This window comes from Diabrotica virgifera, chromosome 10 (assembly GCF_917563875.1).
Source record: "Diabrotica virgifera virgifera chromosome 10, PGI_DIABVI_V3a".
Taxonomy (NCBI): Eukaryota; Metazoa; Arthropoda; class Insecta; order Coleoptera; family Chrysomelidae; genus Diabrotica; species Diabrotica virgifera.
In genome coordinates, this window is record NC_065452.1 from 69,552,351 (window position 1) to 69,575,172 (window position 22,822).

At 37.8% G+C, this 22,822-nt stretch overlaps 1 protein-coding gene across 3 annotated transcripts in view; it reads right to left on the reverse strand.

Moving 5' to 3' along the window:
- LOC114325118 (phospholipase DDHD2) overlaps nt 1–22,822 on the reverse strand; it is a 323,630-nt gene that overhangs the window by 76,274 nt on the left and 224,534 nt on the right. For all 3 annotated transcript variants that reach the window (XM_050663474.1, XM_050663476.1, XM_050663477.1), the window contains exons 3-4: nt 15,474–15,979; nt 3,081–3,210 (exon numbers count right to left, since the gene is read on the reverse strand). In XM_050663474.1, coding sequence (XP_050519431.1) covers nt 3,081–3,210; nt 15,474–15,979 — 636 coding nt within the window. The remainder of the gene's footprint in view (nt 1–3,080; nt 3,211–15,473; nt 15,980–22,822) is intronic.

Consider the following 22,822-nt stretch of genomic DNA (forward strand, 5'->3'; position numbering starts at 1 on the left):
ATTTTAGCGTCTTTCAAAGCCTCTCTGGCCTTTTCACTACGCCGTAAATGCAGTTCGTGTTGTGATTGAAGCACTTTCTTCATATTATCGTCCTTTTCCTGGCGCACCTGATTTTTGTATTTGTCACACTTATAACATGTATCTTTTAATGGTACGTAAAAATAAAGATTGAAATCGCGATGGAAAATTTGTCTGTATAAACTTTCTGACACAGGAAAAGCGTTGTTTTCTACACATTTCTCTTTGTACAAGGTATACATTGTACGTACATTGAGCTCTGGATCTAAAAACTATGTATTAGGATTATGAGCTCGTGTATAATGAGATTGAGATTCATACGAAGGAAAGCTGTTTATGTGATGGCGTACTAACTGTATATTTCCTTCAGGAGTTTTATTGCTAGGTGTTTGCCCCGTAAATCTTCACCAGGAAATGATATCTGCCCATTTTTAATGCACGCATGAACCTACCGTTACTTATTGCAAAGGTTTCCAAAAAGTACATTTTGCACACTTTATGAGACTCTTTCGGGGTATTTAGGACGTCAGTGTAGGATACTGCCTTTTCTGCCTTGTGTCATTTCTTGGACGATGAGTGGCTGGTTTAGACAATTTTACAATACCATATAGAAAAGCATTTTGTGCTGAAAAATTAGCTATGTTCCAGAAATTTGTAAACATAGCTTTCCTTTTTTCTGAGAAATTTATAACAAATAACTTATAACAAATTCGTGACAGAATTTCTGGCAGAATGGTCTAAGTCAGACTTAGACCATTTTGCCTTAAAACGGCAACCTTCATAGCATTTGACATATATTACAGTAGTGTCATCTGTGAGTGAACGGATGCTATTTTTCAAATTTTGTAGCAAAATAGAACACTGTTAAACAGAATTATATACCGAGAAAACGCGAAACTTGAAATTCTTGACTTAGACCACTCTGGTTTTCAACAGCTCAGTTGTAGTAGCATAACTCTTTCGGAAAAAGGTAGAAAATTCTGGACGTGTTGTGAGACTTCATTGTTCAGTATTATTGCTACGCCATGTCGATGTTGTGTGTCATTATTACCAGAATAGTATATCGTATGGTCTCTAACTTGACATTTTCCATTTCCTATCCATCTCGTATCAATTCTTGGATTACATTGTGTGTTTTTCCTGATTCGAACATACTGGTTACATTCCACGTTCCAATTTTAAATTCACGGCCTGCTTTTTTCTTTTTCTGGCAGGGATTTCGCTGGTTGACGACCTGAAAAGCCCGGACTCCTTTCCTGCCGGATCTTGGTCTCCGATACCCATGATCAGTACCCGTCTGCTTACTCTGTCTTCTCATTTCATGATGATTCGACTAGGAATATCTTACAACCTTTAATACAGTGGTTTCCCGTTGCCTTCTGTATTCTTATGCCGTTGGCTAATATCTTAGCTCATCCGCCTCTAGGGTCAGTTTCCCAACCCCAGGACAAAAGAGTGCCCTACCACTTACCAACTCATCCGCCCGAAGCCGTTGATCAGTAAGTGGGGGATTGCTTATACCGGCAATCACTCGGACTTAAGAGCCTCGTTAGTTATCTAGCAGGATGTACCAGATGACCATGATCTGGATCATCACACGAGCAGGTTAAGTTGACTTTTGGATAGGAGTGGCTATACGTTGCGCGTCACTATCCCTTACACATATATCCGATAGGATTTAAACCCAGTGAACGGGGTAGCCACGGCAAAAAATTAACACCAGCTTCTTGGAGAAAGTCCATAGTTCGTCGAGCAATATGAGCACGCCTTCCTGAAAAAGGGCGTTTCGACGACCGTCTAGATAAGGCAGTAAAGTGGTTTGTAGGATGTCATCAACATAACGCGCATCTGTCATACTGCCTCGAATAAACAAAAGTGGTGATCGGCTACCATAGGCAATAACTCCCCAAACCATTACTCCAACTGTCCTGTGTAGATGCCTCTCAACAGCAACCCCGATATGTCGTCGCTCTTCACGGCGGCGTCTTATCATCTTACGACCATCATGCATACCTAATCAAAATCGCGATGCATCGCTGAATGCTGTATTATGCCATTCTATTACCCAATGCTGCCGTTCTCTGCACCAATTCAAACGTTGATGACAGTGGTCTGCTGTCAAAGAAAGCACTCGCTGTGGGCGGAACGAAACCAGTTGAAAGGCTCGAATGCTACGGTAAAGGGTACGTATAGTAACAAGTCTACCTTCTAGTACAAACCACTGGTCAGTGATTTGACGAGTAGTAGCAAAACGGTCTCGCAGAGCCAGGAGTCTAAAGCGCCTATCTTGACGCCCTGTGGTACGCCTCGGTTGACCAGTTGGTCTTCTTCGTGTTCCTCTACATTCGTCTGTCCACACATGACACACTCACATAACTGTCATTGCCGTACAATTAACACGACAGCAAATTTCGCGATACGACAAACCCATATCTCTATAGGCAATAATTCTACCCCTGAAAAAATCGCTAAAATGGTGGTAATTTTGGTGTCTTGGAACTCGAGGCATATTCTTGCACTGAATACAACTAGACTGAGGAATAAAATCTAAAATTTCTGTACCAGCCGGTCTTCATAAATTGGTTATTTCAGAAAAAAAATTTAAAGATAAAACTTTATTTCTACAAAAACTATAAAAGATAAAAAAAAATATTAGTAAATCATTTATAAAAGGTATATATTTAAAATCCCTAAAAAGGGCTACATCACAATCACATAACTAGTTTTCGACTGGTTTACCAGTCATCATCAGTGCTTATGATGACTGGTAAACCAGTCGAAAACTAGTTATGTGATTGTGATGTAGCCCTTTTTAGGGATTTTAAATATATACCTTTTATAAAGGATTTACTATTTTTTTGTATTACATGGTATACAGCCAACTACAGGAAAACTTTTTCCTTGTGGATTTTTATAAAAGATAAAACATTAATATGGTTATCATAGCATGCTTTAAATATAGTCATTGTGCTGCCAAAAAATTAAGTTCAAGAAATGATTCCTTGTGGGTGTAACACTTCTAATGTCACTGAGTATATTTAGTCATTTATTAAATATCTTACTTGAAGTGAAAGCTTGTTCTAAAGCTAATGAATCCAACATAGAAAACGGTTCCCATAATTTCCTTCCCTCTATTTCTCTCTGATGAAACCAGTGATGGTAGACAGGTCTATACACTTGGTTAACAGGGGGCTAAAATGTAAAAATTTTTATGAGTTCTCAATTATTATTTAACCCTGCATCTGTCGCACCTAGTCTGACAGACCATGCTCTTGGTAATTTTCGTATAATTCAAACATTGGCAACATTAGAGCGCCACTGTTTATAGTACCTTCTTAAAATATTAGTACATACCTACACTCCTCAATAATAACTAAATCAGATGACTGGCCTTCGTGAAATGGGTGGGTGGGGTCTGTCAGCCGCGTCTGTGGCGCGACGTGTGATGTAAGTCAGTATTGTATAGTTATTTACAAAAATAGGTTTTTGTTTTTAAGTAATTCTCAGTTATTGTGTATAAAAATTAATTACGAAAAGAAATGCGAACGTTTATAGCGACTGTTTGATGAAATAAATTCTGATGTACAGTTTGAAGATACTGAGTCAAAGGATGAATAAGATAAAATTGAGGTACCTACGTGAAGAACACTCTGCTACGGAACAAGAAGATAATTCCAGTAACGATGACGTAGTAACAGAAATATCAGAAAAAAGAGTTAGTGTTTACGAAGTAAACGCATCGAATATTACTACTTAGTCCAGAGAAATAAGGTTTTTGTCGGGACACTTGACCAGCCAGGTTGCAAATGGGCTTTTTGGGTACTATACATCTAATACATTACAAATACTAAAGTGCCCGTCACAGTTCGGACGAGAATTTTAGTTATTAACAAATAAGGGTTAAAAATGGCAATTTTTTCGTTTAAATCGCTACATGTAAAAATAGGGTAATCTTAGCGTATTCATCTTTTAGTAGATGGGCAAAGGTTTAAAATGGCATTTTTTTGGTCCGATCATTTGTTGCTTCGGAAATTGCAAAATAAGACTAAAACTTCGAAAATCAAAAAATTGTTATAACTTTTGCGAAAATGAACTTAAGACTGATATTGCATGCAAAGTAGAGTCAAACAGTCCGCATAATACACAAACAATTTCAAGACGATTCGTCAATTAGTTTAAATTTTATTCAATTTGTTTATCCCACAGAGCTTTTTTTTGGAATGTTATTGCTCAGAAAATAATAACAATACAGCAATTCTGTGGAAACCACTTCTTCTTCTTCAAGAACCGTGCCCAAATTTTAGGCGTAGGTAGCTTCCATAACAATTTGCCGATATCGTTCTCGATCTTGTGCGGCATGTAATAGTTGATCTGCTGATAAGCCAGTCCATTGACGAAGGTTTCGGAGTCTTAGCCTTTTAAATATTTCGTCGGCTTAGGGACACACTTAGGAACTTCCTATGATAATATCATAGGAAGTTCGCCCTTACCCGAAATGTAGTTAGGTTTGTGTGTCCCTAAACCGACGATTTCTTCCTACCAATTCGGTTTTCAATTACCATTACAATCAATTACATTCAATTACAATTTCGGTTACAATTACATTCAATTACAATTTCGGTTACCAATTTTTTCCGAGTATTAACTGCAGCATCCTGTATCTGCTACCTCTCATTATATGCCCGAGATATTCAAGTTTTCTCTTTTTTATCATCTTGATTAACTCACCTTCGCCTTGACCTACTCTGTTTATTCTGAGCATTCTACGATATGACCACATCTCGAAGGCTTCTAATTTGTTCATTATGTTAACCTTCATGATCCAAGTTTCACATCCATACAGTAATACAGGATACACATAACATTTTAGGAACTTGATTCTTAGTTGTAAATTCAGCTGAGAGTTGCTCAGAACAGATCTAAGTTTCATAAATGCTCATCTTGCAATTTCTATACGAGTTTTAATTTCTCCATCCGGATTTAGTTTTGTTAAAGGTTCATTATTGACAATTAGTTGCATAGGAAAGCCAGTTGGAAACCACATAAAAGAACAATACTTATATTTTCGACCTATTTAAAAAAATCACTAAAAAGTCATTTTTACCATTCCGAAAACATTTTACTAAAGTAATCATGTATGGCTTATAAATAATTTGAATAACTTTGTTAATATTGACTACTTTGGAATTTGAAAAGCTGGTATTTTACAAGAATTTTTGAAGAAAAATTTTTCGTCTAGGTTAATTACGGTCAAAGTTAGCCACTTTTTTTATTTAATTCGCAGCCACTTCTATAGATATAAAATTCTCCTGTAAGAGTGTTACATACTCCTCCGAAACGGATTGACCGATTTTTATGAAATTTTACACGTATATCCTGTAGGACTGAGAATAGGTTGTAATATATTTTTCATACCTATAAGTTATAAGGGCCCCCTGACATTTTTTTTTGGACAAAATTATCTACCTTAATTTTATATGATGTAGCATTAAAAATACACACAACCCTTAATTTTCACCCTTCTATTAACAACCACTATTTTTAATAGCCATATATATTTATTTACATCTATAAAATTCAGTCGGTCAGACGGCTCAGTGGGATCAGGCGAGCTCGATCGACAAATCTAGCGGATTTGTCTATAAACTATATAGCTTGAACTTCAAAATGACGCTAGTTAGGTTACTTAATTGTTATAAACAAAGTAGCTGTGAATTAAATAAAAAAAGTGGCCAACATTGACCATAATTTTTTTATGATAATTTGTGTAAAAATATTAGTTTTACAAATAACAAAGTGGATTTAGTCTACAGGTAATATTGACTTTACTTTACAAAAATGTTTTTGCAATGGTAAAAATGACGTTTGTTGATTTTTTATTAAAAATAATAAAAATATGTATAGGTCCGTGACGATAATATATTTTATCGTCTAGAGTACGCCAATGAATTAAGTAAAACACGTTTTTGTACTGTGTCTAACGATATAAAAATCGGATCGAAAAACCTAGTTGATTATTCTTGGAGCGTTGATCGAAGAATAATAAAGAACAGCGAGGTATAAGAGGTGAGTTTATGTAGGTAGTATTTCCCGACCATTTTCCGCTGTCGTTTTGGCGAGCTGAGCGAATCAGACAGTTTTCCTCTTACCTATCCTTTTACCTTTCCTTGTACGAGCGGTGATGGCATATCCCTAATATGTCTTTTCATCCGGCGAGCTGAGCGGGATTCCTTTTCTCCATTTCCTTATACAATCATGTCGTATTAATAAAAGCAATTCCTATTTCACTCGATCGTAAAAATCATTCATCATTCATGTACAAAATATCGTCACATCGGCCCGAACAGAAAGCTCGATGCGTAGATTATAAATATATTTTATTAACGAAATTAACTAGTAATTAAGGCTAATTATCTTATCTTTTGTATGTTTTGATTCCAAATAAAAATGTCTTAAAAAAACGAACTCTTTTCTTCGACTGATTTAGTTACCTGGAACGACCTTGTTACAGGTCTTCTTCTTTCATGTGGTACCCGCAAAATCGCTGTATCATTATCATTTTCTGAGCAATAACATGGCAAAAAAGCTCTGTGGGATAAATAAATTAAATATAATTTAAAATAATTGACGAATTGCCTTGAAATTTGTTGTGTATTATATAGACTGTTTGATTCTATTTTCATGCAATATCAAAGTCTTAAGTTCATTTTCGCAAAAGTTATAGCCAATTTTTGATTTTCGAAATTTGTCTTATTTTGCAATTTCCGAAGCAACAAATGATCGGACCAAAATTCAAAAACTGCCATTAAACCTTTGCTCATCTACTAAAAGACGAATACTCTAAAGAAGATATTTAATTACCCTATCTTTACCTGTAGCGATTTAAACGAAAAAACTGCCATTTTTTACCCTTATTTGTTAATAACTAAATTTCTCGTCCGAACTGTGACGGGCATTTTTGTATTTGTAATGTAGGGTATATAGCAGGGGCGTGCGGTCCATGGAAGCAAGGGAAGCATTGCTTCCCTAGGTTTACATAGTAGGTAATACCGTACCAACTTTGTAACTGAGATTATTAAAAAAAAATTACAAATACATAAGCAGGATTTAGGGTTGCATACGACAAAATAATTATATAGTAGGAGCAGCAAGCAACCAGAAAAGACAAACGCATTTTACTCTATTTTTGTCATACAGTAAATAACAACGCGATGAAATACTCGTAAGCAGCGCTGCATGCTGCTTCTAGCTTTCCTTGTAATACGCGGACCGGCTGACTCATGATCGTCTTTTTGGGGTGATACTCGGAGTTACGTCGGCATAATAATCTGATTTTAAATTTGCTTCTCCCCAGCCTATGTAAAAAGCACCGGGGTTACACGCTGAGTAGCGAGGTTCAATTTCGGGCATATCTATCATATATAAGCAATTCTGTCCATTTCATACATGAAGATATTTTAGTGAATTTAAATGGAATTTACTAGCACTTGACGATGGTGGGTTCGTCGACTGATTTTGTGGAATTATGAAGATTGATTTTATTGACTTATTTATATAAATATTAAATATTTATATAAGTATATAAATATTACTGTTTTGGAGAATGGTGAAACTGGGATACAGAAAGCATAATAAATAACTCGAGAGGATTTTTGGATAGTTTAAAAAATAATTTTAATTTTGATTTTGTAATCTTGCTTTTTTCTGAAATATGTCCATTCTCGGATAATTTATTTAATGTATTGCAAAGCAAGATAAACGAGATTAGTTTCTGTGTAAAAAAATTAGAATATGATGGCAAGTTTTGAGTCTAAATGGAAACACATACGTACTGCTAATATTGGAGATGTTGAATCGTGCTATCGCCGACTATACTATCAGATTTTAGATCAAATATTCCAACAAATTGAATGGAAAAATAATGCCAGTGAGTTACTAATGTTTTTAAAACCAACTTCTTTGGACAAAGCATATTCGGAGGTAGTGAAATTATGCGAGTTAGTACTGACCATTCCAACTACTAGTGCCTCTGTAGAACGTGGTTTTTCAACTCTAAAACAACTAAAGACTTACTTGCGAAACTCGACAGGACCGGATCGACTCTCTAATTTTTCCCTTTTAGCAATTGACAATAATCTGGTTAAAAAAATGTCACAATATCCACGTTTGTACACTGAAGTTATAGACCAGTTTGCGAAAAATGGTAGGAGAGTTAAATTACAAAAGTGAGTTTTTACAATTTTTTATAAATTGCTTCCCTGGGTTCAAATTTCACCGCACGCCTCTGGTATATAGTACCCAAAAACCCATTTGGTGTTGAGTGAATCGCTAAAAACCTCCTAGTTCCATTCTGTGTCATACAGGTTATTTTTGGTTAATGTCAATTGTCATGTCAATATTAGACAGCAGATTTGTATTGTATATGAATAGTGTGACCAACTAGTCCGAAAAATCCGGGACTTTCGAATTTTCAATGTTTTGGTAAAGTTCCATTTTGAAATTTTGAATACGGTATTCTTCTGAAAATTCACATCAAATTGAATTGGTGGGACGAAAAAAGGTCGACAATTTCTAGAGTGTAATACTAATACCACATCCAAAACGCATATATTTTATATTGTGGTATTATAGTTCTACGACAACTAAAACGGTGGACTTTTTTCGCTTCTGTATTTTAATTATCGTCTTCTGGAACAAAAAATGGCCCGATTTTCATTGAAAAGTCCCGGATTTGAGCTATTTTTTAGGCTTTTCCCGGATTCGACTGAATTGCAGTTGGTCACACTATATATGAAAGATAAAAATGTAAAAGTTTGATATAAATAAATGTAGTAAATAGGAAGAAAATATTATTTGCTCCAGCTAATCCCAAGGGAAAATACTATATATATCAAAAGGTTATGTGCTCAAGACGCTGATGACAAAAATAAAAGAAGGAATAAAAAAGTTTTGAGGTTATCCATCCAGAAACGTGACAATGAACAGTAAATCATATAATATTGAACTATTATCAAACGATAATTATCTCAATTGGAAGTCCCGAATGGATATGATATTAGCAGAAGCTGGAGTGACTGATTATATTGAAAAATGTATAGATGCAGAAGATAACACCCTGACAGAACCTCAGAAGAAAGCACACAAAAGCAATGATAACAAAGTAAAGTCTATAATAGTTCAGTGTGTTTCTGATGTCCATTTAGAAGTATTGCGAGAACAGAAGACGGCGTATGGTATATGGAATGTTTTAAATGACAGCTCATATTACCCGTATGTGCGCCAATGGTGAATATTAAATTCTTACTTGTATGTGAAAAAATGTATAATAACTACGTCTTAAAACCCAACAAATTGCATTAGCATATCTCAACCTGTTTTGAATCAATAAATAAATCGTCAGTTTGTAAGAAAAATTTTAACACTCTAGCTCAGAAACGAAGCATTTGCGGACATAGGGTTATAAATAGGGTAACCATAATTTATTACGGCCAAATCCGGACAGGGATAATCCAAGGGGTTGTAGAAAATGTAAAATGTGAATTTGTCTGTGTTGCTACCTCTACATAATCTACATTGTACATACCTATATGCGAAATGCATATGGCACAATTAAACGTTGCTTTTAGAAAATGCTTCAAATAGTTCTTTCCATTTGTCATGAGTGTTTGGGGTTTCTTATTTAGGTAGTAAAGTCGATTTACTACCATAAAGAATGAAATTTTCCACCGTTGGGCCAAGTGTTTTACATTTTTTTAGTAAAGAAAAAAATCCGGACATTTCTCATGTCCGGACGCCAATCCGTACATGTCTTTCAAATCCGGACTGTCCGGACTAAATCCGGACGTATGGTAACCCTATTTATAAAGCAAACTGTCATTATTTTTTCATGTAAAATTACCCCTTGAAGTTTGCCAAACTTATTTAAAAACATTCTGTATTGATGAAAAACATGGATAGTTATTAAAGTACCTAACTTTTTTACGGTCCAACATAAGCGAATGAATCAAAAAACAGAATGTTGAGAAAACATGAGGCTATAGTTGGGTTTTAATTTGAGTATTTTATAAATGCTAGAATATTCCACAGGGTGATGCGAAGTTTGAGAAAAAACACAGTTTCATTGGTACACCCGGTATACAATGAAAATTTGCCTGTTTAGCAACAATATTCATACAGCGATATTGTTAAAGAACAAGGTTCTAACATATTAAAAAATCACTTAAATCGGACAACAGGTTTAGAAAATTTAAGACATCAAAAATGACCCATTTTTAAGGTGTCCGGTTAATTTTGCTCCCCAGTGTATTATGATAAAACAAAAGAATGAAGTTTTACAAAAATTTGTAGAAAAAATTTGGTTTTGGAATTTCAAAATTAAGGTGCGACAATGGGGGTGAATATGTATCGGGAGAATTACGAAAATTTTGTTTAGATAATGGAGTTGTTTAGACTATACTACACCATATACGCCACAACAAAATGGCAAAGCTGAAAGGAAAAATAGAACATTGGTAGAACGGGCTAGAGCAATTATTTCAGAATCAGGGGTACCAAAACAATTATGGGGAGAAGCAATATGGTATTCAAATTATGTAATAAATAGATGTACAGCTAATACATTAAAAGAAAATAAAACACCTGCTGAAATTTGGGACAACAAGAAAATTAATGTAAGTAATCTTAGAGTATTTGGAAGTTTGGCATACAGTCATGTAAGAAAAGAAGAAAGAGGTAAATTTGACTCAAAAGCAAATAAATGTATAATGATAGGATATGCTCCAACAGGATATAGGTTATGGGACATTAAAAAGGAAAAGGTTATTGTATCGAGGGATGTCATTTTAAAAGAAAATTGTTTTGTTTATGGTAAAAGTAAAACAGAAATTGAAGTCGAGGGAGAAACCTTGGAAGATGAATTAAATGAATCTAAGAATTCAGTAAATAACAAAGTTGAAAGTTTTGAGGAGAATGAGAACATGCATAAAAGGTATAGTGAAACTGAGAATAACCGAGAAAGCAGACGTCAGGTGAAACCTCATCCAAAATATGACGATTATGAGCTTTGCATGGCATATGATGCAATGAGATTTATTGATGATGTTCCTGAGAACTTTAATGATCTAAGAAATAGGACAGATAAAATAAAACTTGGTTAGTAATGGATAGGCCAAATGACAAAATATTAGATACCAAGTGGGTATTTAATTACAAGATGAATGAAGAGAAAGGGGAGGATAAATATAAAGCTAGGTTAGTAGTCAGGGGCTTTGCACAAGAAAATTTAGACTATAATGAGATATATTCACCAGTGGTGAGGTTAACAACTAGCAGGGCATTATTAAGTATCGGAAATCAATATGGTTATCATTTCAGACAGTTAGATGTTAAGACAGCATTTTTAAATGCAAAATTAAATGAGGATATTTACATTTATCCACCTGATGGATTTTTTACTAAGAATAATAAAGTTTTAAAGTTACAGAAATCTTTATATGGTTTAAAACAATCGTCTAAGTGTTGGAATAATGAAATAAATAATTATTTGATTGAATTAGGGTTTAATAGATCTATGAATGACCATTGTTTGTATGTATTAATTGACCAAAATACTAAAATATATTTACTGATATATGTTGATGACATAATGATAGTACGATCAGACTTAACAAAAATTAATTGAAGTTGACAGTAAACTAATGAATAAATTTGAAATAAAGGATAAGGGGAAGCTTAAGAATTTTTTGGGAATTGAAATAGAATATAAAAGAGATATTGGAATTTTAAAAATAAATCAGTCAAAATACATTGATAAAATTCTTAATAAGTTCAACATGATAGAATTGTAAGGGTTGTAATTTATCAATTGACCCAAAATTAAAAATCGTTATATCTAATAATGATACCTTAACAACCAAGCGTATTAGGCAGCATATAGATTCCATTATGTATTTAATGTTAAAATCTCGTCCAGATATTTGTTATGCATTAAATTTCTTTAGTAGATATCAAGATAAAGCAACAGATGAAGTTTGGGTATATTTAAAAAAGGTATTAAGATATTTAAAGAAAACACAACATGTGGGATTAGAATTTAAGCGGCAACACGATGACAGTTTAATTTGCTTTGTGGATGCTGATTGGGGAAATGATGTAAATGACCGGAAATCTGTAACTGGTTATTTGTTCAAGCTATTTGGGAATACTATACATTAGGTTACTAAAAAGCAAAACTGTGTAAAGGCCGCGTCTCACCATCAAATAATTTGATCAAACAGTTTGAGCAAACTCCGGAAGTACGTCAGTGACGTCACAATTGCAGTTTTTTTGAAATTCTAAAAATCTGTGCTCTCACTATCAGTCTAGTTTGATCAAATTTTTTGTATTGAGTTGTCTAACTTGTTTGTACTTTATTTAAAATTAAAATTTTTCATTATTATCCACAATGAACACTCAGGATGTGACGTCACTAACTGTCACTTTCAGTTTGCTCAAACCAGTTTGATCAAATTATTTGATGGTGGGACGAGCGCCTTAACACAAAACACAAAACTTTATGTAATGCTGTTATTGAGAGCATTTGGTTAAAAAAATTGGTGATGGATTTTGGAATTCATTTTGATAAAATAATTTACTTAGAAGATAATCAGGGATGCATTGCTCTTATTAAAATCCAGGGAATAACTGTAGGGTTAAGCAAATCGATTTAAAATATCATTTTGTAAATGAACAGTTTAAGAAAAATGAGATAGACTTGAAATATGTCGATACAAAATGTCAGGAAGCCGATATTCTAACTAAAGGTTTACCATATATATCATTCTCAAATTTTAAATTGAATTTAGGTCTTAGAGATTTTTAGCGAGGGAGGGTGTTGAGTGAATCCCTAAAAACCTCCTAGTTCCATTCTGTGTCATACAGGCTATTTTTGGTTAATGTTAATTGTCATGTCAATATTAGACAGCAGATTTGTATTGTATATGAAAGATAAAAATGTAAAAGTTTGATTTAAATAAATGTAGTAAATAGGAAGAAAATATTATTTGCTCCAGCTAATCCCAAGGGAAAATACTATAGATATCAAAATTTGGAACCTGGCTGGTCAAGTGTCTCGAACATGGTATATTTTTGCCTTATTTCTTCTGTTTTGGTAACGTGAGAGATCGTTTTTCCAGAGGAATTGCTAAATATAATTATAGAAAATGGGAAGAAATAATATATTCAACAAATAGCAAACAACTACACAAGAGAAAGAGATGCTAGACCTATATATTCAGTCGGAATAAGAGGTATGTACGTTAGGTTTATTATAATATAATATATTATATGAGTGAGTTTCTTTCTAAAAAGCAGTCGTCTAACTGTAGACTAGTGTTTTCAATACATCACGATGACCAACCAAATTGATCCAGAAAGTGATGAGAAATATAATTCTGATTTTATTTCATCAGAAGATGATCCATGGATATTTTTTACACTTTAATGAATATTGGTACCATAAAGTCTTACATGCGAAATTCCAATGAAAAACTATATCGACACGTATATTTGAATAATCTGACGTTAGTATTAACAGGAAATCAATTAAAACCAAAGTCCTTGATGAAAAATCTATCGCTCCAAGTACGTCAAAGGAGAGAAGAGGTAGTAGAGTACGTCAACTGATTTGTCCAGAGGGGATCCTAACAACCCAAATATTAAAATGAGGTGTTATCTTTGTGCAAATCAAAGTAAAACGAGATTATTTTGTGTAACTTGTAAAAAGTTTATGTCTAAAGAATTCGTAATATATGTGCAAAAATTGTTTATAACATGTATGTCTTGATGTATATTTTGATATTTTTAGATCAATTTTGCTGCATTTTATTGGTCTTTTTAGTTTTTATAAAGTAGTAATAATAATGGTTTTAGTTTTTAATTATTATGCACTATTGAACTATTTTAATTTATTTAGATGAAGTATTAAAATAACGAAATTAGTTTATTGTTTATTAAAAAATGTGGTGTACTCTTTTAAAGAAAACCCAATAAACCAAAATTGGTATTTTTAAAAATTTTACAAACAATACACGAAATAAATATGAGTTCTGAAATATGAAGTCTATAAATAAGAAATTTTACGGGTTAAGTATGATTTACAAAAAAAAAACTGTTTACAACTCATTGAACTGAAGCCAAAATCTACTAACACATACACTAAGCATCAAAATTAACGCACCATCATCATGTTATAGCTTTATTATTCAAGAATATCGTTGTAATAATATTGTTGCTAAACAGATAAGTGTCAATGTATACCGGGTGTAACAATGTTAGTGTGTTTTTTCCTCAAAGTTCGGAACACCCTGTGGAATATTCCAGCGTATATAAAATATTTAAATTAAAACTCAACTGTAGCCTTAGGCTTTCTTAACATTTTGCTTTTTGATTCATTCGCTTATATTGGATAATAAAAAAGTTTAGGTACTTTAACAACTAACAACGTTCTTCATCAATACAGGGTGTTTCTAAATAAGTGCGACAAACTTTAAAGGGTAATTCTGCATGAAAAAATAATGACCGTTTGCTTTATAAACATATGTCCGCAAATGCTTCGTTTTCGAGATACGGGATGTTGAATTTTTTTCTTACAAACTGATTATTTATTTATCGCTCTAAAACCGGTTGAGGTGTGCAAATGAAATTTAGAAGGTTTTAAGAGATAGTTATTGCGCATTTTTTGACATACAACTAAGAATTTTATACTTACCATTGGCGTGCTTACGGGTCATACTACCCGTATGCACGCCAATGGTGAATATAAAATTCTTAGTTGTAAGTCAAAAAATGCGCAATAACTACCTCTTAAAACCTATCAAATTTCATTTGCATATCTCAACCGGTTTTAGAGCAATAAATAAATCGTCAGTTTGTAAGAAAAAATTCAACATCCCGTATCTCGGAAACGAAGCATTTGCGGACATATGTTTATAAACCAAACGGTCATTATTTTTCATGTACAACTACCCCTTAAAGTTTCTCGCACTTATTTAGAAACACCCTGTATTTATGTTCTTACGTTGCTAGTTGTTAAAGTACCTAACTTTTTGATTATCCAACATAAGCGAATAAATTAAAAAGCAAAATATTAAGAAAGCTTAAGGCTACAGTTTAATTTTAATTTCAATATTTTATATGCGTTGGAATATTCCACGGGGTGTTCCGAACTTTGAGGAAAAAACACACAATCATTGTTACACCCGGTATACAATGACACTTACCTGTTTAGCAACAATACTATTACATCGATATTCTTAATAATATAACTATAACATATTAAAAAAATCACTCAAATCGGACAACAGGCTTAGGAAATACGACACATCAAAAATGTTCCACTTTTAAGGTGGTGCGTTAATTTTGACGCTTAGTGTATAAAAGTGGTGAAAAATCACATAATAAAATCATTATATACTTACACTAGCATCACCTGTGTTATTATTTTTTGGCAGAGACTCTGGAGAATTCACGAGGGAACTACTGAAATTAGCATTTTGTGATAGTTCGCTAGCTGGTATGGCATCCATAACTGGGCCTACTATATTTCTGTATGGATGCGTTATCGCTACAGATTGGGCAAAAGGTTGTACCGGCACAGGAGCTACAGGTTGGGTGATAGGATGGAAGGATTGCAAATTAGAAGGAGGCGGAGATATTGGTTTAAACTGATTTGGTAATCCTTGGTTTATATGGTCTACACTAGAAGTTGATGAAATGGAAGTGGATGGAGAAGGGGCTGTTGGTACTAATATGTTTTGTGATGCTGCTGATGGTACTGGCGCTGCTGGAGGTAATGGGGGAAGGTTTGGTGGAGGAATATTTTGGACATTCAAATTTTGGGGTGCTATGGGGGCTGAAGATAAACCTGGTACTTGTGCATAAGCCGGTTTTTTTAGACCAGCTCTTCTGAATAAATTTGTTGGACCTAAAACAGAATAAACATTTTACATATAAAAGTTTGGTTTTGTTATTTAACAACAACCGTATAAAAATAATACAAAAATAATTAGGTAATGAAATAACAAACATTCTCACAATCAATTTATTTACATAGGACGACCGGTTTCGCTGTCTACAGTTTGTACAGCATCATCAGATCTGCGGTAGAAGTAAATTACATGATGCCGGTATAAGGAAGAAGTCTTTTGAGTTTGTGATGTAATCAGTTTTAAAACCAGAGCATTATGCGGCTTAGTGTATTTATAAGTTCGTTAGTACCGAAGGAACACTACTAAGTTTTTAGTTTATATATCCCTGTAGTAATGTAAATTAGAACATAACTATACATTGATCATCATCATCATCAATGGCGTTACAACTCTTCGTGAGTCTTTGCCGCGTTTACTATTGCCTTTCATGTTAGTCCCCTCCCCGGGACTGCAATTTTTCCTCGACGTCGGTGGGAGGGCCGAGTAACTTGGTCCTTGAAATTGTGAGGGGAGCACGACCAGTGAAACTAAACGCAGTCCCTAAGCGTCCAGCGCCTGTGCACCGGGTGGCCGCCGGACACCGCCGCTGGACGCAAAAAGGCGTGGCAATTGAGGCGAACAGTTGCGGCGCCTTCGCCTTCAGCTTTTAGTTTACCCTTCCAACTTCTCTACGGCTACTCCAAATCACCCTAATCTCAGTCGCCAAGCTCCAAAACCAAGCCGCCGGGAGCGGCGGTGGGGTCCCGCGCATTGGCCGCATCTGTCGGTGCGCGGGCCCCCGCCCTCGCCCCCGACACACACACACACACACACACACACACTTTTTCGAGTCTTTCTCGACGCACTATCTAGGAGTAGCCGACATGTCTCACCCAACCCAACTTCACCCCCACCCATACCCCACAGGAGCTTGTAGCTCGGAAATTGTCGGCGGGGCACTGATGGGATCACTGACGCCAAATAAGTGACCCCGATAAATACCAGTAGAAGAGAAGACCAGCCCAACTGCATATCAGCATGCATCACCGACTAGTCCTTACCCTCAGGGGGGATGAATGGCGAATTCCCGGCGCCACAAAACGGGGACCTTTTGGCTATGGAATGGTAACCCAGACCGAACAGTCCAGATGGAGAAAATCAGCTTTAAAAAAATCCGCAATCTAAGCTGGAAGACATCGCGGCGAAGGATGAATGGCCATGCGTAATTGGTCGAGAGCGATTCCTGCGAGGAACCAGGCGACACCTCACAGTAATTAGCCTTACTCCGGCATGCGGGGCTCTGGTGGAGTGGACTGCAATTCCCTAGCTACTCGTGGGAACAATATGGACAAAAATATGGAAACCGATATTCCCGAACAACCCGTAGTAGAAAGCCCTGAAGGCACTACTACGCAGATAGCGAAGCCGACCACAAGGAAGGCAGTCAGAGTCACCTCCTTAGAAAGGCCAGGATTACATTGAAGCCAAACGCTCGGTGATCAAGGCCAATTTCACCAAGGTCCTTGGACGACAGGAGGACAGTCCCCCTAAGTCTAAAGAGAAGGCGGAGCAAAAGCTGGAAATGGCTACGCAAAAGCCTACAAAGAAACGACAAAGGTCGGACCACAGTACGCCGCCAGCGGAAGTCAAAAAGAGGCCGAGAAAGTCAGAAATGACTTTTACACAAGCCCTTTGCTCGGCAAAGGTGGCGGTAGTATGTGATGGCTTCCCCGAAGTCAAGATGGAACCCACAAAGCTTAAGGCAGTGCAAACATCCATCTTGGAGGCTTTGGAGAGAACGCCAGAAGGAGGGCCGCAAATCAGGCTGCTAAAGAGCACGTTCAAACCCGGTTACCTGGTAATGACGTGCGCGGATAGTGCAAGCGCACAATGGCTCATCGACACTACTCCCGCTCTAAAGCCTTGGGAAGGTGCAAACCTCCAGGCTAAGGACGAGAGTGAAGTCGAGAGGCCGTGTTCTTGCACTGTCTACATCCCAGACGAGGACGGAAAGAGGTTGGAGGCGGAAAGTGTGCTGACTCGATTAAGTGTCAGCAACCGAAAGCACAACACTCTTTTATGGACCGTTTTGGACAAAACACCTGCAGAAAAAGGGCAGGTATGGGTCCTCTCAATGGACAAACAGTCCTTTGAGGAACTCAAAAAACTTCAAATGTGTCCTTACTTTGGCATAGGAAGAATTAAATTCCGTGTCAAGGATGATGGGCACATTAAGAAGGTTGCAGAGGCCGGACCAATGGGGTTGCAAGGCGTAACTGCCACAACCTCGGCAGTTAAGTCTAAGCAAAAAAGAAAAGAAGTCAAACCTTCAGAGGCGCAAAGCTCTAAAGTAGCGCCAAAAAAGGGTAAGACTTCGATAAAAAGCAAGGCTCCCCCTAAGGATGATAAGTCAAGGGAAGGAGCAAAAGAAGGAAAAATCCCGGAAGAAGTCTGCACCGACTTGCAGGGGAGTGCTACAGACCCGCCCAGAAGGTTAGAAGCCACTGAGCGTGTGGTCTCTCCCATGGAAGGGGTAGAGGACACGGGAAAACCCGAAAGATAGCCTTCAATTTAGAGGAAGGCAGAATAAAGATCCTGCAGGTCAACCTACATCATGCCAAATCTGCGTCGGCGGTTTTGTGCAGAAGATTTGATATGGAAGGCCTGGACTTGACAATACTGCAGGAACCATGGCTCCACGGAGGGAGAGTTGCAGGCTTGAAGCCGCAACAAGGTAAGTTACTATACGATGCGAAAGGAGAGACACCTCGAGCATGCATTGTATATGGCAACGAAGTAAACTGTACACTGATTCCGGATCTTTGCTGTGGAGACTTTGTTACAGGTATTCTAACCGCTTCCACCGAGGAAGGTAGTAAAAGATGGTTGGTCTGTTCTGCCTACTTCGCTGGAGAGAAGGTCTTCCGCCCGGGCATAGTAGAGGACGTTATAACCTACAGTCGAAGGGAGAACCTTCATCTAATACTGGGATGTGATTCCAATGCCCACCATCTGGCATGGGGGAGTACGAACATCAATAGTCGAGGTGAGTCTTTACTACAGTTCATCTTAAGCATGGGTTTAGAAATAGCCAATATAGGAAATAAACCTACCTTCGTTACGGCCACGCGCAGAGAAGTCTTAGATGTAACACTTTGCAGTGAAAAAACGTACGATACTATAAAGAATTGACATGTGTCAGAGGAACCTTCATGTTCCGATCATAGGCACATTCGACTCGATTTAGCTACTTCGATTCGAATGGTGGCAAGATTCAGGAACCCGAGAGAGACGGATTGGGAAGGCTCTAGAGGCTCACTCGAGAAGTCTCTCGAGGGAGGAATCGGCACCAAAAGAGATAGGGAAGATCTCGAGCTGGCAGTTGAAACGGTGAGCGGAGCTGTTCTGGCCTCTTACCAGGAGAATTGTCCAGAGAGAGAGAAAAAAAAGGAAAGAAAAACACACTCTGGTGGAATGAACACTTACAAAAGCTTAGGGCAGATGTAAGAAGGCTATTCAATAAAGCCAAATTCAACCAGGAGTGGTTCATCTATAGAGAAAAACTGACGCAATATAATAAGGAGATCCGAAAAGCCAAAAGAGACTCGTGGCGAAAGTTCTGCGAGGAAGTCGAACAGACTCCCGCATGCTCCAGAATCCACAAGGTCCTGGCTAAGGATGGTATTGTGAATCAGGTCGGCTTCTTGAAGAAAGAGGACGAAACGTATGTGGAAACCCTGGAGGAAAGCTTAATGATGCTCACCAAGGCACATTTCCCCGGCTCATCTATTGACAATAATCCTCCGGTAGAGGTAGCTTATCCCAGAAGGCCTACTAAGGCGGACTGGAAATTAGCTACCGACATCACGAGACCGGAAAAAGTCAGGTGGGCGATCAATAAATTCCAGCCATAAAAATCACCTGGAATGGACGGGATCTATCCTGCCTTCGTACAGAAGGGACAGGATGTGATTATCCCGCATCTAACAAAGATCTTTAAAGCTAGTTTGGCATGGAGATATATTCCAACTGCATGGCGAAGGGTGAAAGTCACATATATCCCCAAGGTTGGTAGGGTAATGGACCAGACCCCCAAGTCATACAGACCAATAAGTCTATCCTCTTTCCTAGCAAAAACGCTGGAAAGATTGATAGACAGGTATATTAGGGACGATGTGCTGATGGAAAAACCACTTAGTGATCGTCAATATGCATACCAGCCAGGAAAGTCAACTGACTTGGCACTGGATGATCTTAACAGACTGCTCTCAAAGTCGCTAGATGACAAAGAGATAGCGGTGGCGACGTTTCTGGACGTGGAGGGAGCGTTTAATAACGTCTCCTTCGAGTCTGTAACGGAAGCGCTTAAAAGGAGAGGAGTTCCTGCCTTCATATGCGAGTGGACAAAGGCGACCTTAGCAAACAGGATCATGGTGTCCTCGTTAGGTGAAGCCACCATTGAAGCGAAGGCAGTAAGCGGCTGCCCACAAGGAGGAGTTCTATCCCATTACTGTGGGCTACGCTTATGGACGACCTACTTAACACGCTGTCCAGGGAGGGTTTTTACTGTCTGGGATATGCGGACGACTTGGTAATTGTAGTTCGAGGACGCTTTACCAAAGTAATTTCAGAGAGACTTCAAGTCGCTCTGAGGATGGTGGACAGCTGGTGTGGGGAAGAAGGCCTGAAGGTTAACCCTCAAAAAACATCCGTTGTTCCCTTCACCAGGAAAAGAGCACTGCAAGGCTTACAGCCACTAGCGCTCAAGGGAGTAGAAATCCCATTCACAAGTCAGGCTAAGTACTTAGGTGTAATATTCGACCAGAGGCTGACATGGAATGCACACATTCAAAAAGTCACACAGAAGGCCATTATGGTCCTGAACAGATGTAGACGAATGTGTGGTAAGAATTGGGGGTTAAATCCTAAAATGAACCTCTGGTTATATACAAGGGTTATAAGGCCCATGATAACCTACGGTTCAGTGGCGTGGTGGAACAAAACGCAACAGTCCGGGGCGATTCGATTGCTCAGTAGCACACAAAGACTTTCATGCTTGAGTGTTACAGGAGCCATGAGAACAGCTCCAACGGACGCGCTAGAAGTTCTACTAAACCTACCACCTCTACATATATACATACAGAGTGAAGCCAGATCAACAGTACATCGGTTGATCCAGTGCCAAGCTCCAATAAGTATGATGCAGGGAACTGATAACTTAAGGCTATACCAGGACATAAAGGCAGACCCCGTTCTAGGAATGCCTGTAGACCGAATGGTTACGAGGTATAGCTTTAACAAAAATTTTCAAGTCACAATACCAAAAAGAGAGGACTGGGAAACTGGTCCGCCGATAACGGCAAACTCAATATGGTATACGGACGACTCCAAAACCGATATAAGTACAGGGGCTGGAATATATGGCTTAAAACCAAGGACGGAAGTCCGGGTATGTCTAGGGACATATGCGACCGTATTTCAAGCCGAAGTAGCTGCTATACAAAGGTGCGCTATGGAACTAATCAGTCGAAATCTAGATAACGACTCCATCGTTATCTATTCGGATAGTCAAGCGGCTCTGAAGACTCTCAGTTCGGTACAGGTCAATTCATGGCTGGTATGGAACTGTTTGAGTGTCCTCTCTCAGGTGGGAAGTCGAAACAGATTGACACTTGCCTGGGTGCCGGGACATAAGGGTCATCGTTGCAACGAGAAGGCCGATGAATTGGCCCGAGAAGGCGCATCTACGCCACTGGTTGGTCCGGAACCCGTCTTTGGAATCGCAAATACGATAAAAAGAGCAGCTATACAAAAATGGGCGCAACAGAAGTCTCTTGAATGGTGGAACAACTCCCCAGGACAGAGGCAGGCCAAACAGTTCATCAAAGGACATTCGGCTAAATTTACAACAGACTTACTTTCACGCAGTCGAAGCACTGTCAGAATGATAGTGGGTCTGCTGACTGGACACTGTAGACTCAATAGACACTTGAGTTTCATAGGCCTGACAGAAGAGGACACCTGTCGGTTCTGTCTGGAAGAAGAGGAAACCGCTCTACACGTTCTGTGTCATTGTGAAGGTCTCGCACGAGTGCGGTTTCTAGAACTCGGTGAGGAAAAACCGGAAGCACCAGGCTACATGAAAAGGCCACTCTCAAGGCTGTTAAGTCTCATTAAGAGGACTAAGCTAGATGAAGTGCTTTAAAAGAAAGGGGAAACACAATAGATCTACTAAGGTCGCAGTGTATCAGACTCTATTGGCCGCCCCATTTTCTACATTCTACATTCATGTTAGTCGGTCCTGTGCCACTATTTCCCTTTGTCTCTGTACTTCCATCATCTTCGGATCTTATCTGACTGCATCTCTCCACCTTTTTCTAGGCCGTTGTGATCAGATAGTTCTAGGCCGTTGTGATCAGATAGTAGTAATAATAACCGCCTTATGCGGGTGTGTCAACTTAAATAAAAAAATAAATAAAAAATACTCCTGGCACTGTTTGACTAACTCGTTCAGTGCCCACGAGGACAGTGTGTCGTTACGAGCGTTTCATCAAGGGTGCCGACGACGCACGAGTGTCAGCGGTAGTACTGCATTACTAAATGAACCATTTAAGTACGTGGTACCACTGGTACCAGCCATGTGGCATTTGATCAAGATGGGCACCGAACGTGAGCATTATATTTAGTAGACGGTAAGACCTAGAAACCACCTCTTATAAGTACTTAGGGCATGACATACGCATAGGAAGAGATAATCAAACGTGCGAACTAAGCCGCCGCATAGGACTCACTTGGGTGGCATTCGGAAAGCTGAGCTATGTCCTTAAGTCAGAACTACCTATGTGTTTCAAAAGAAAAGA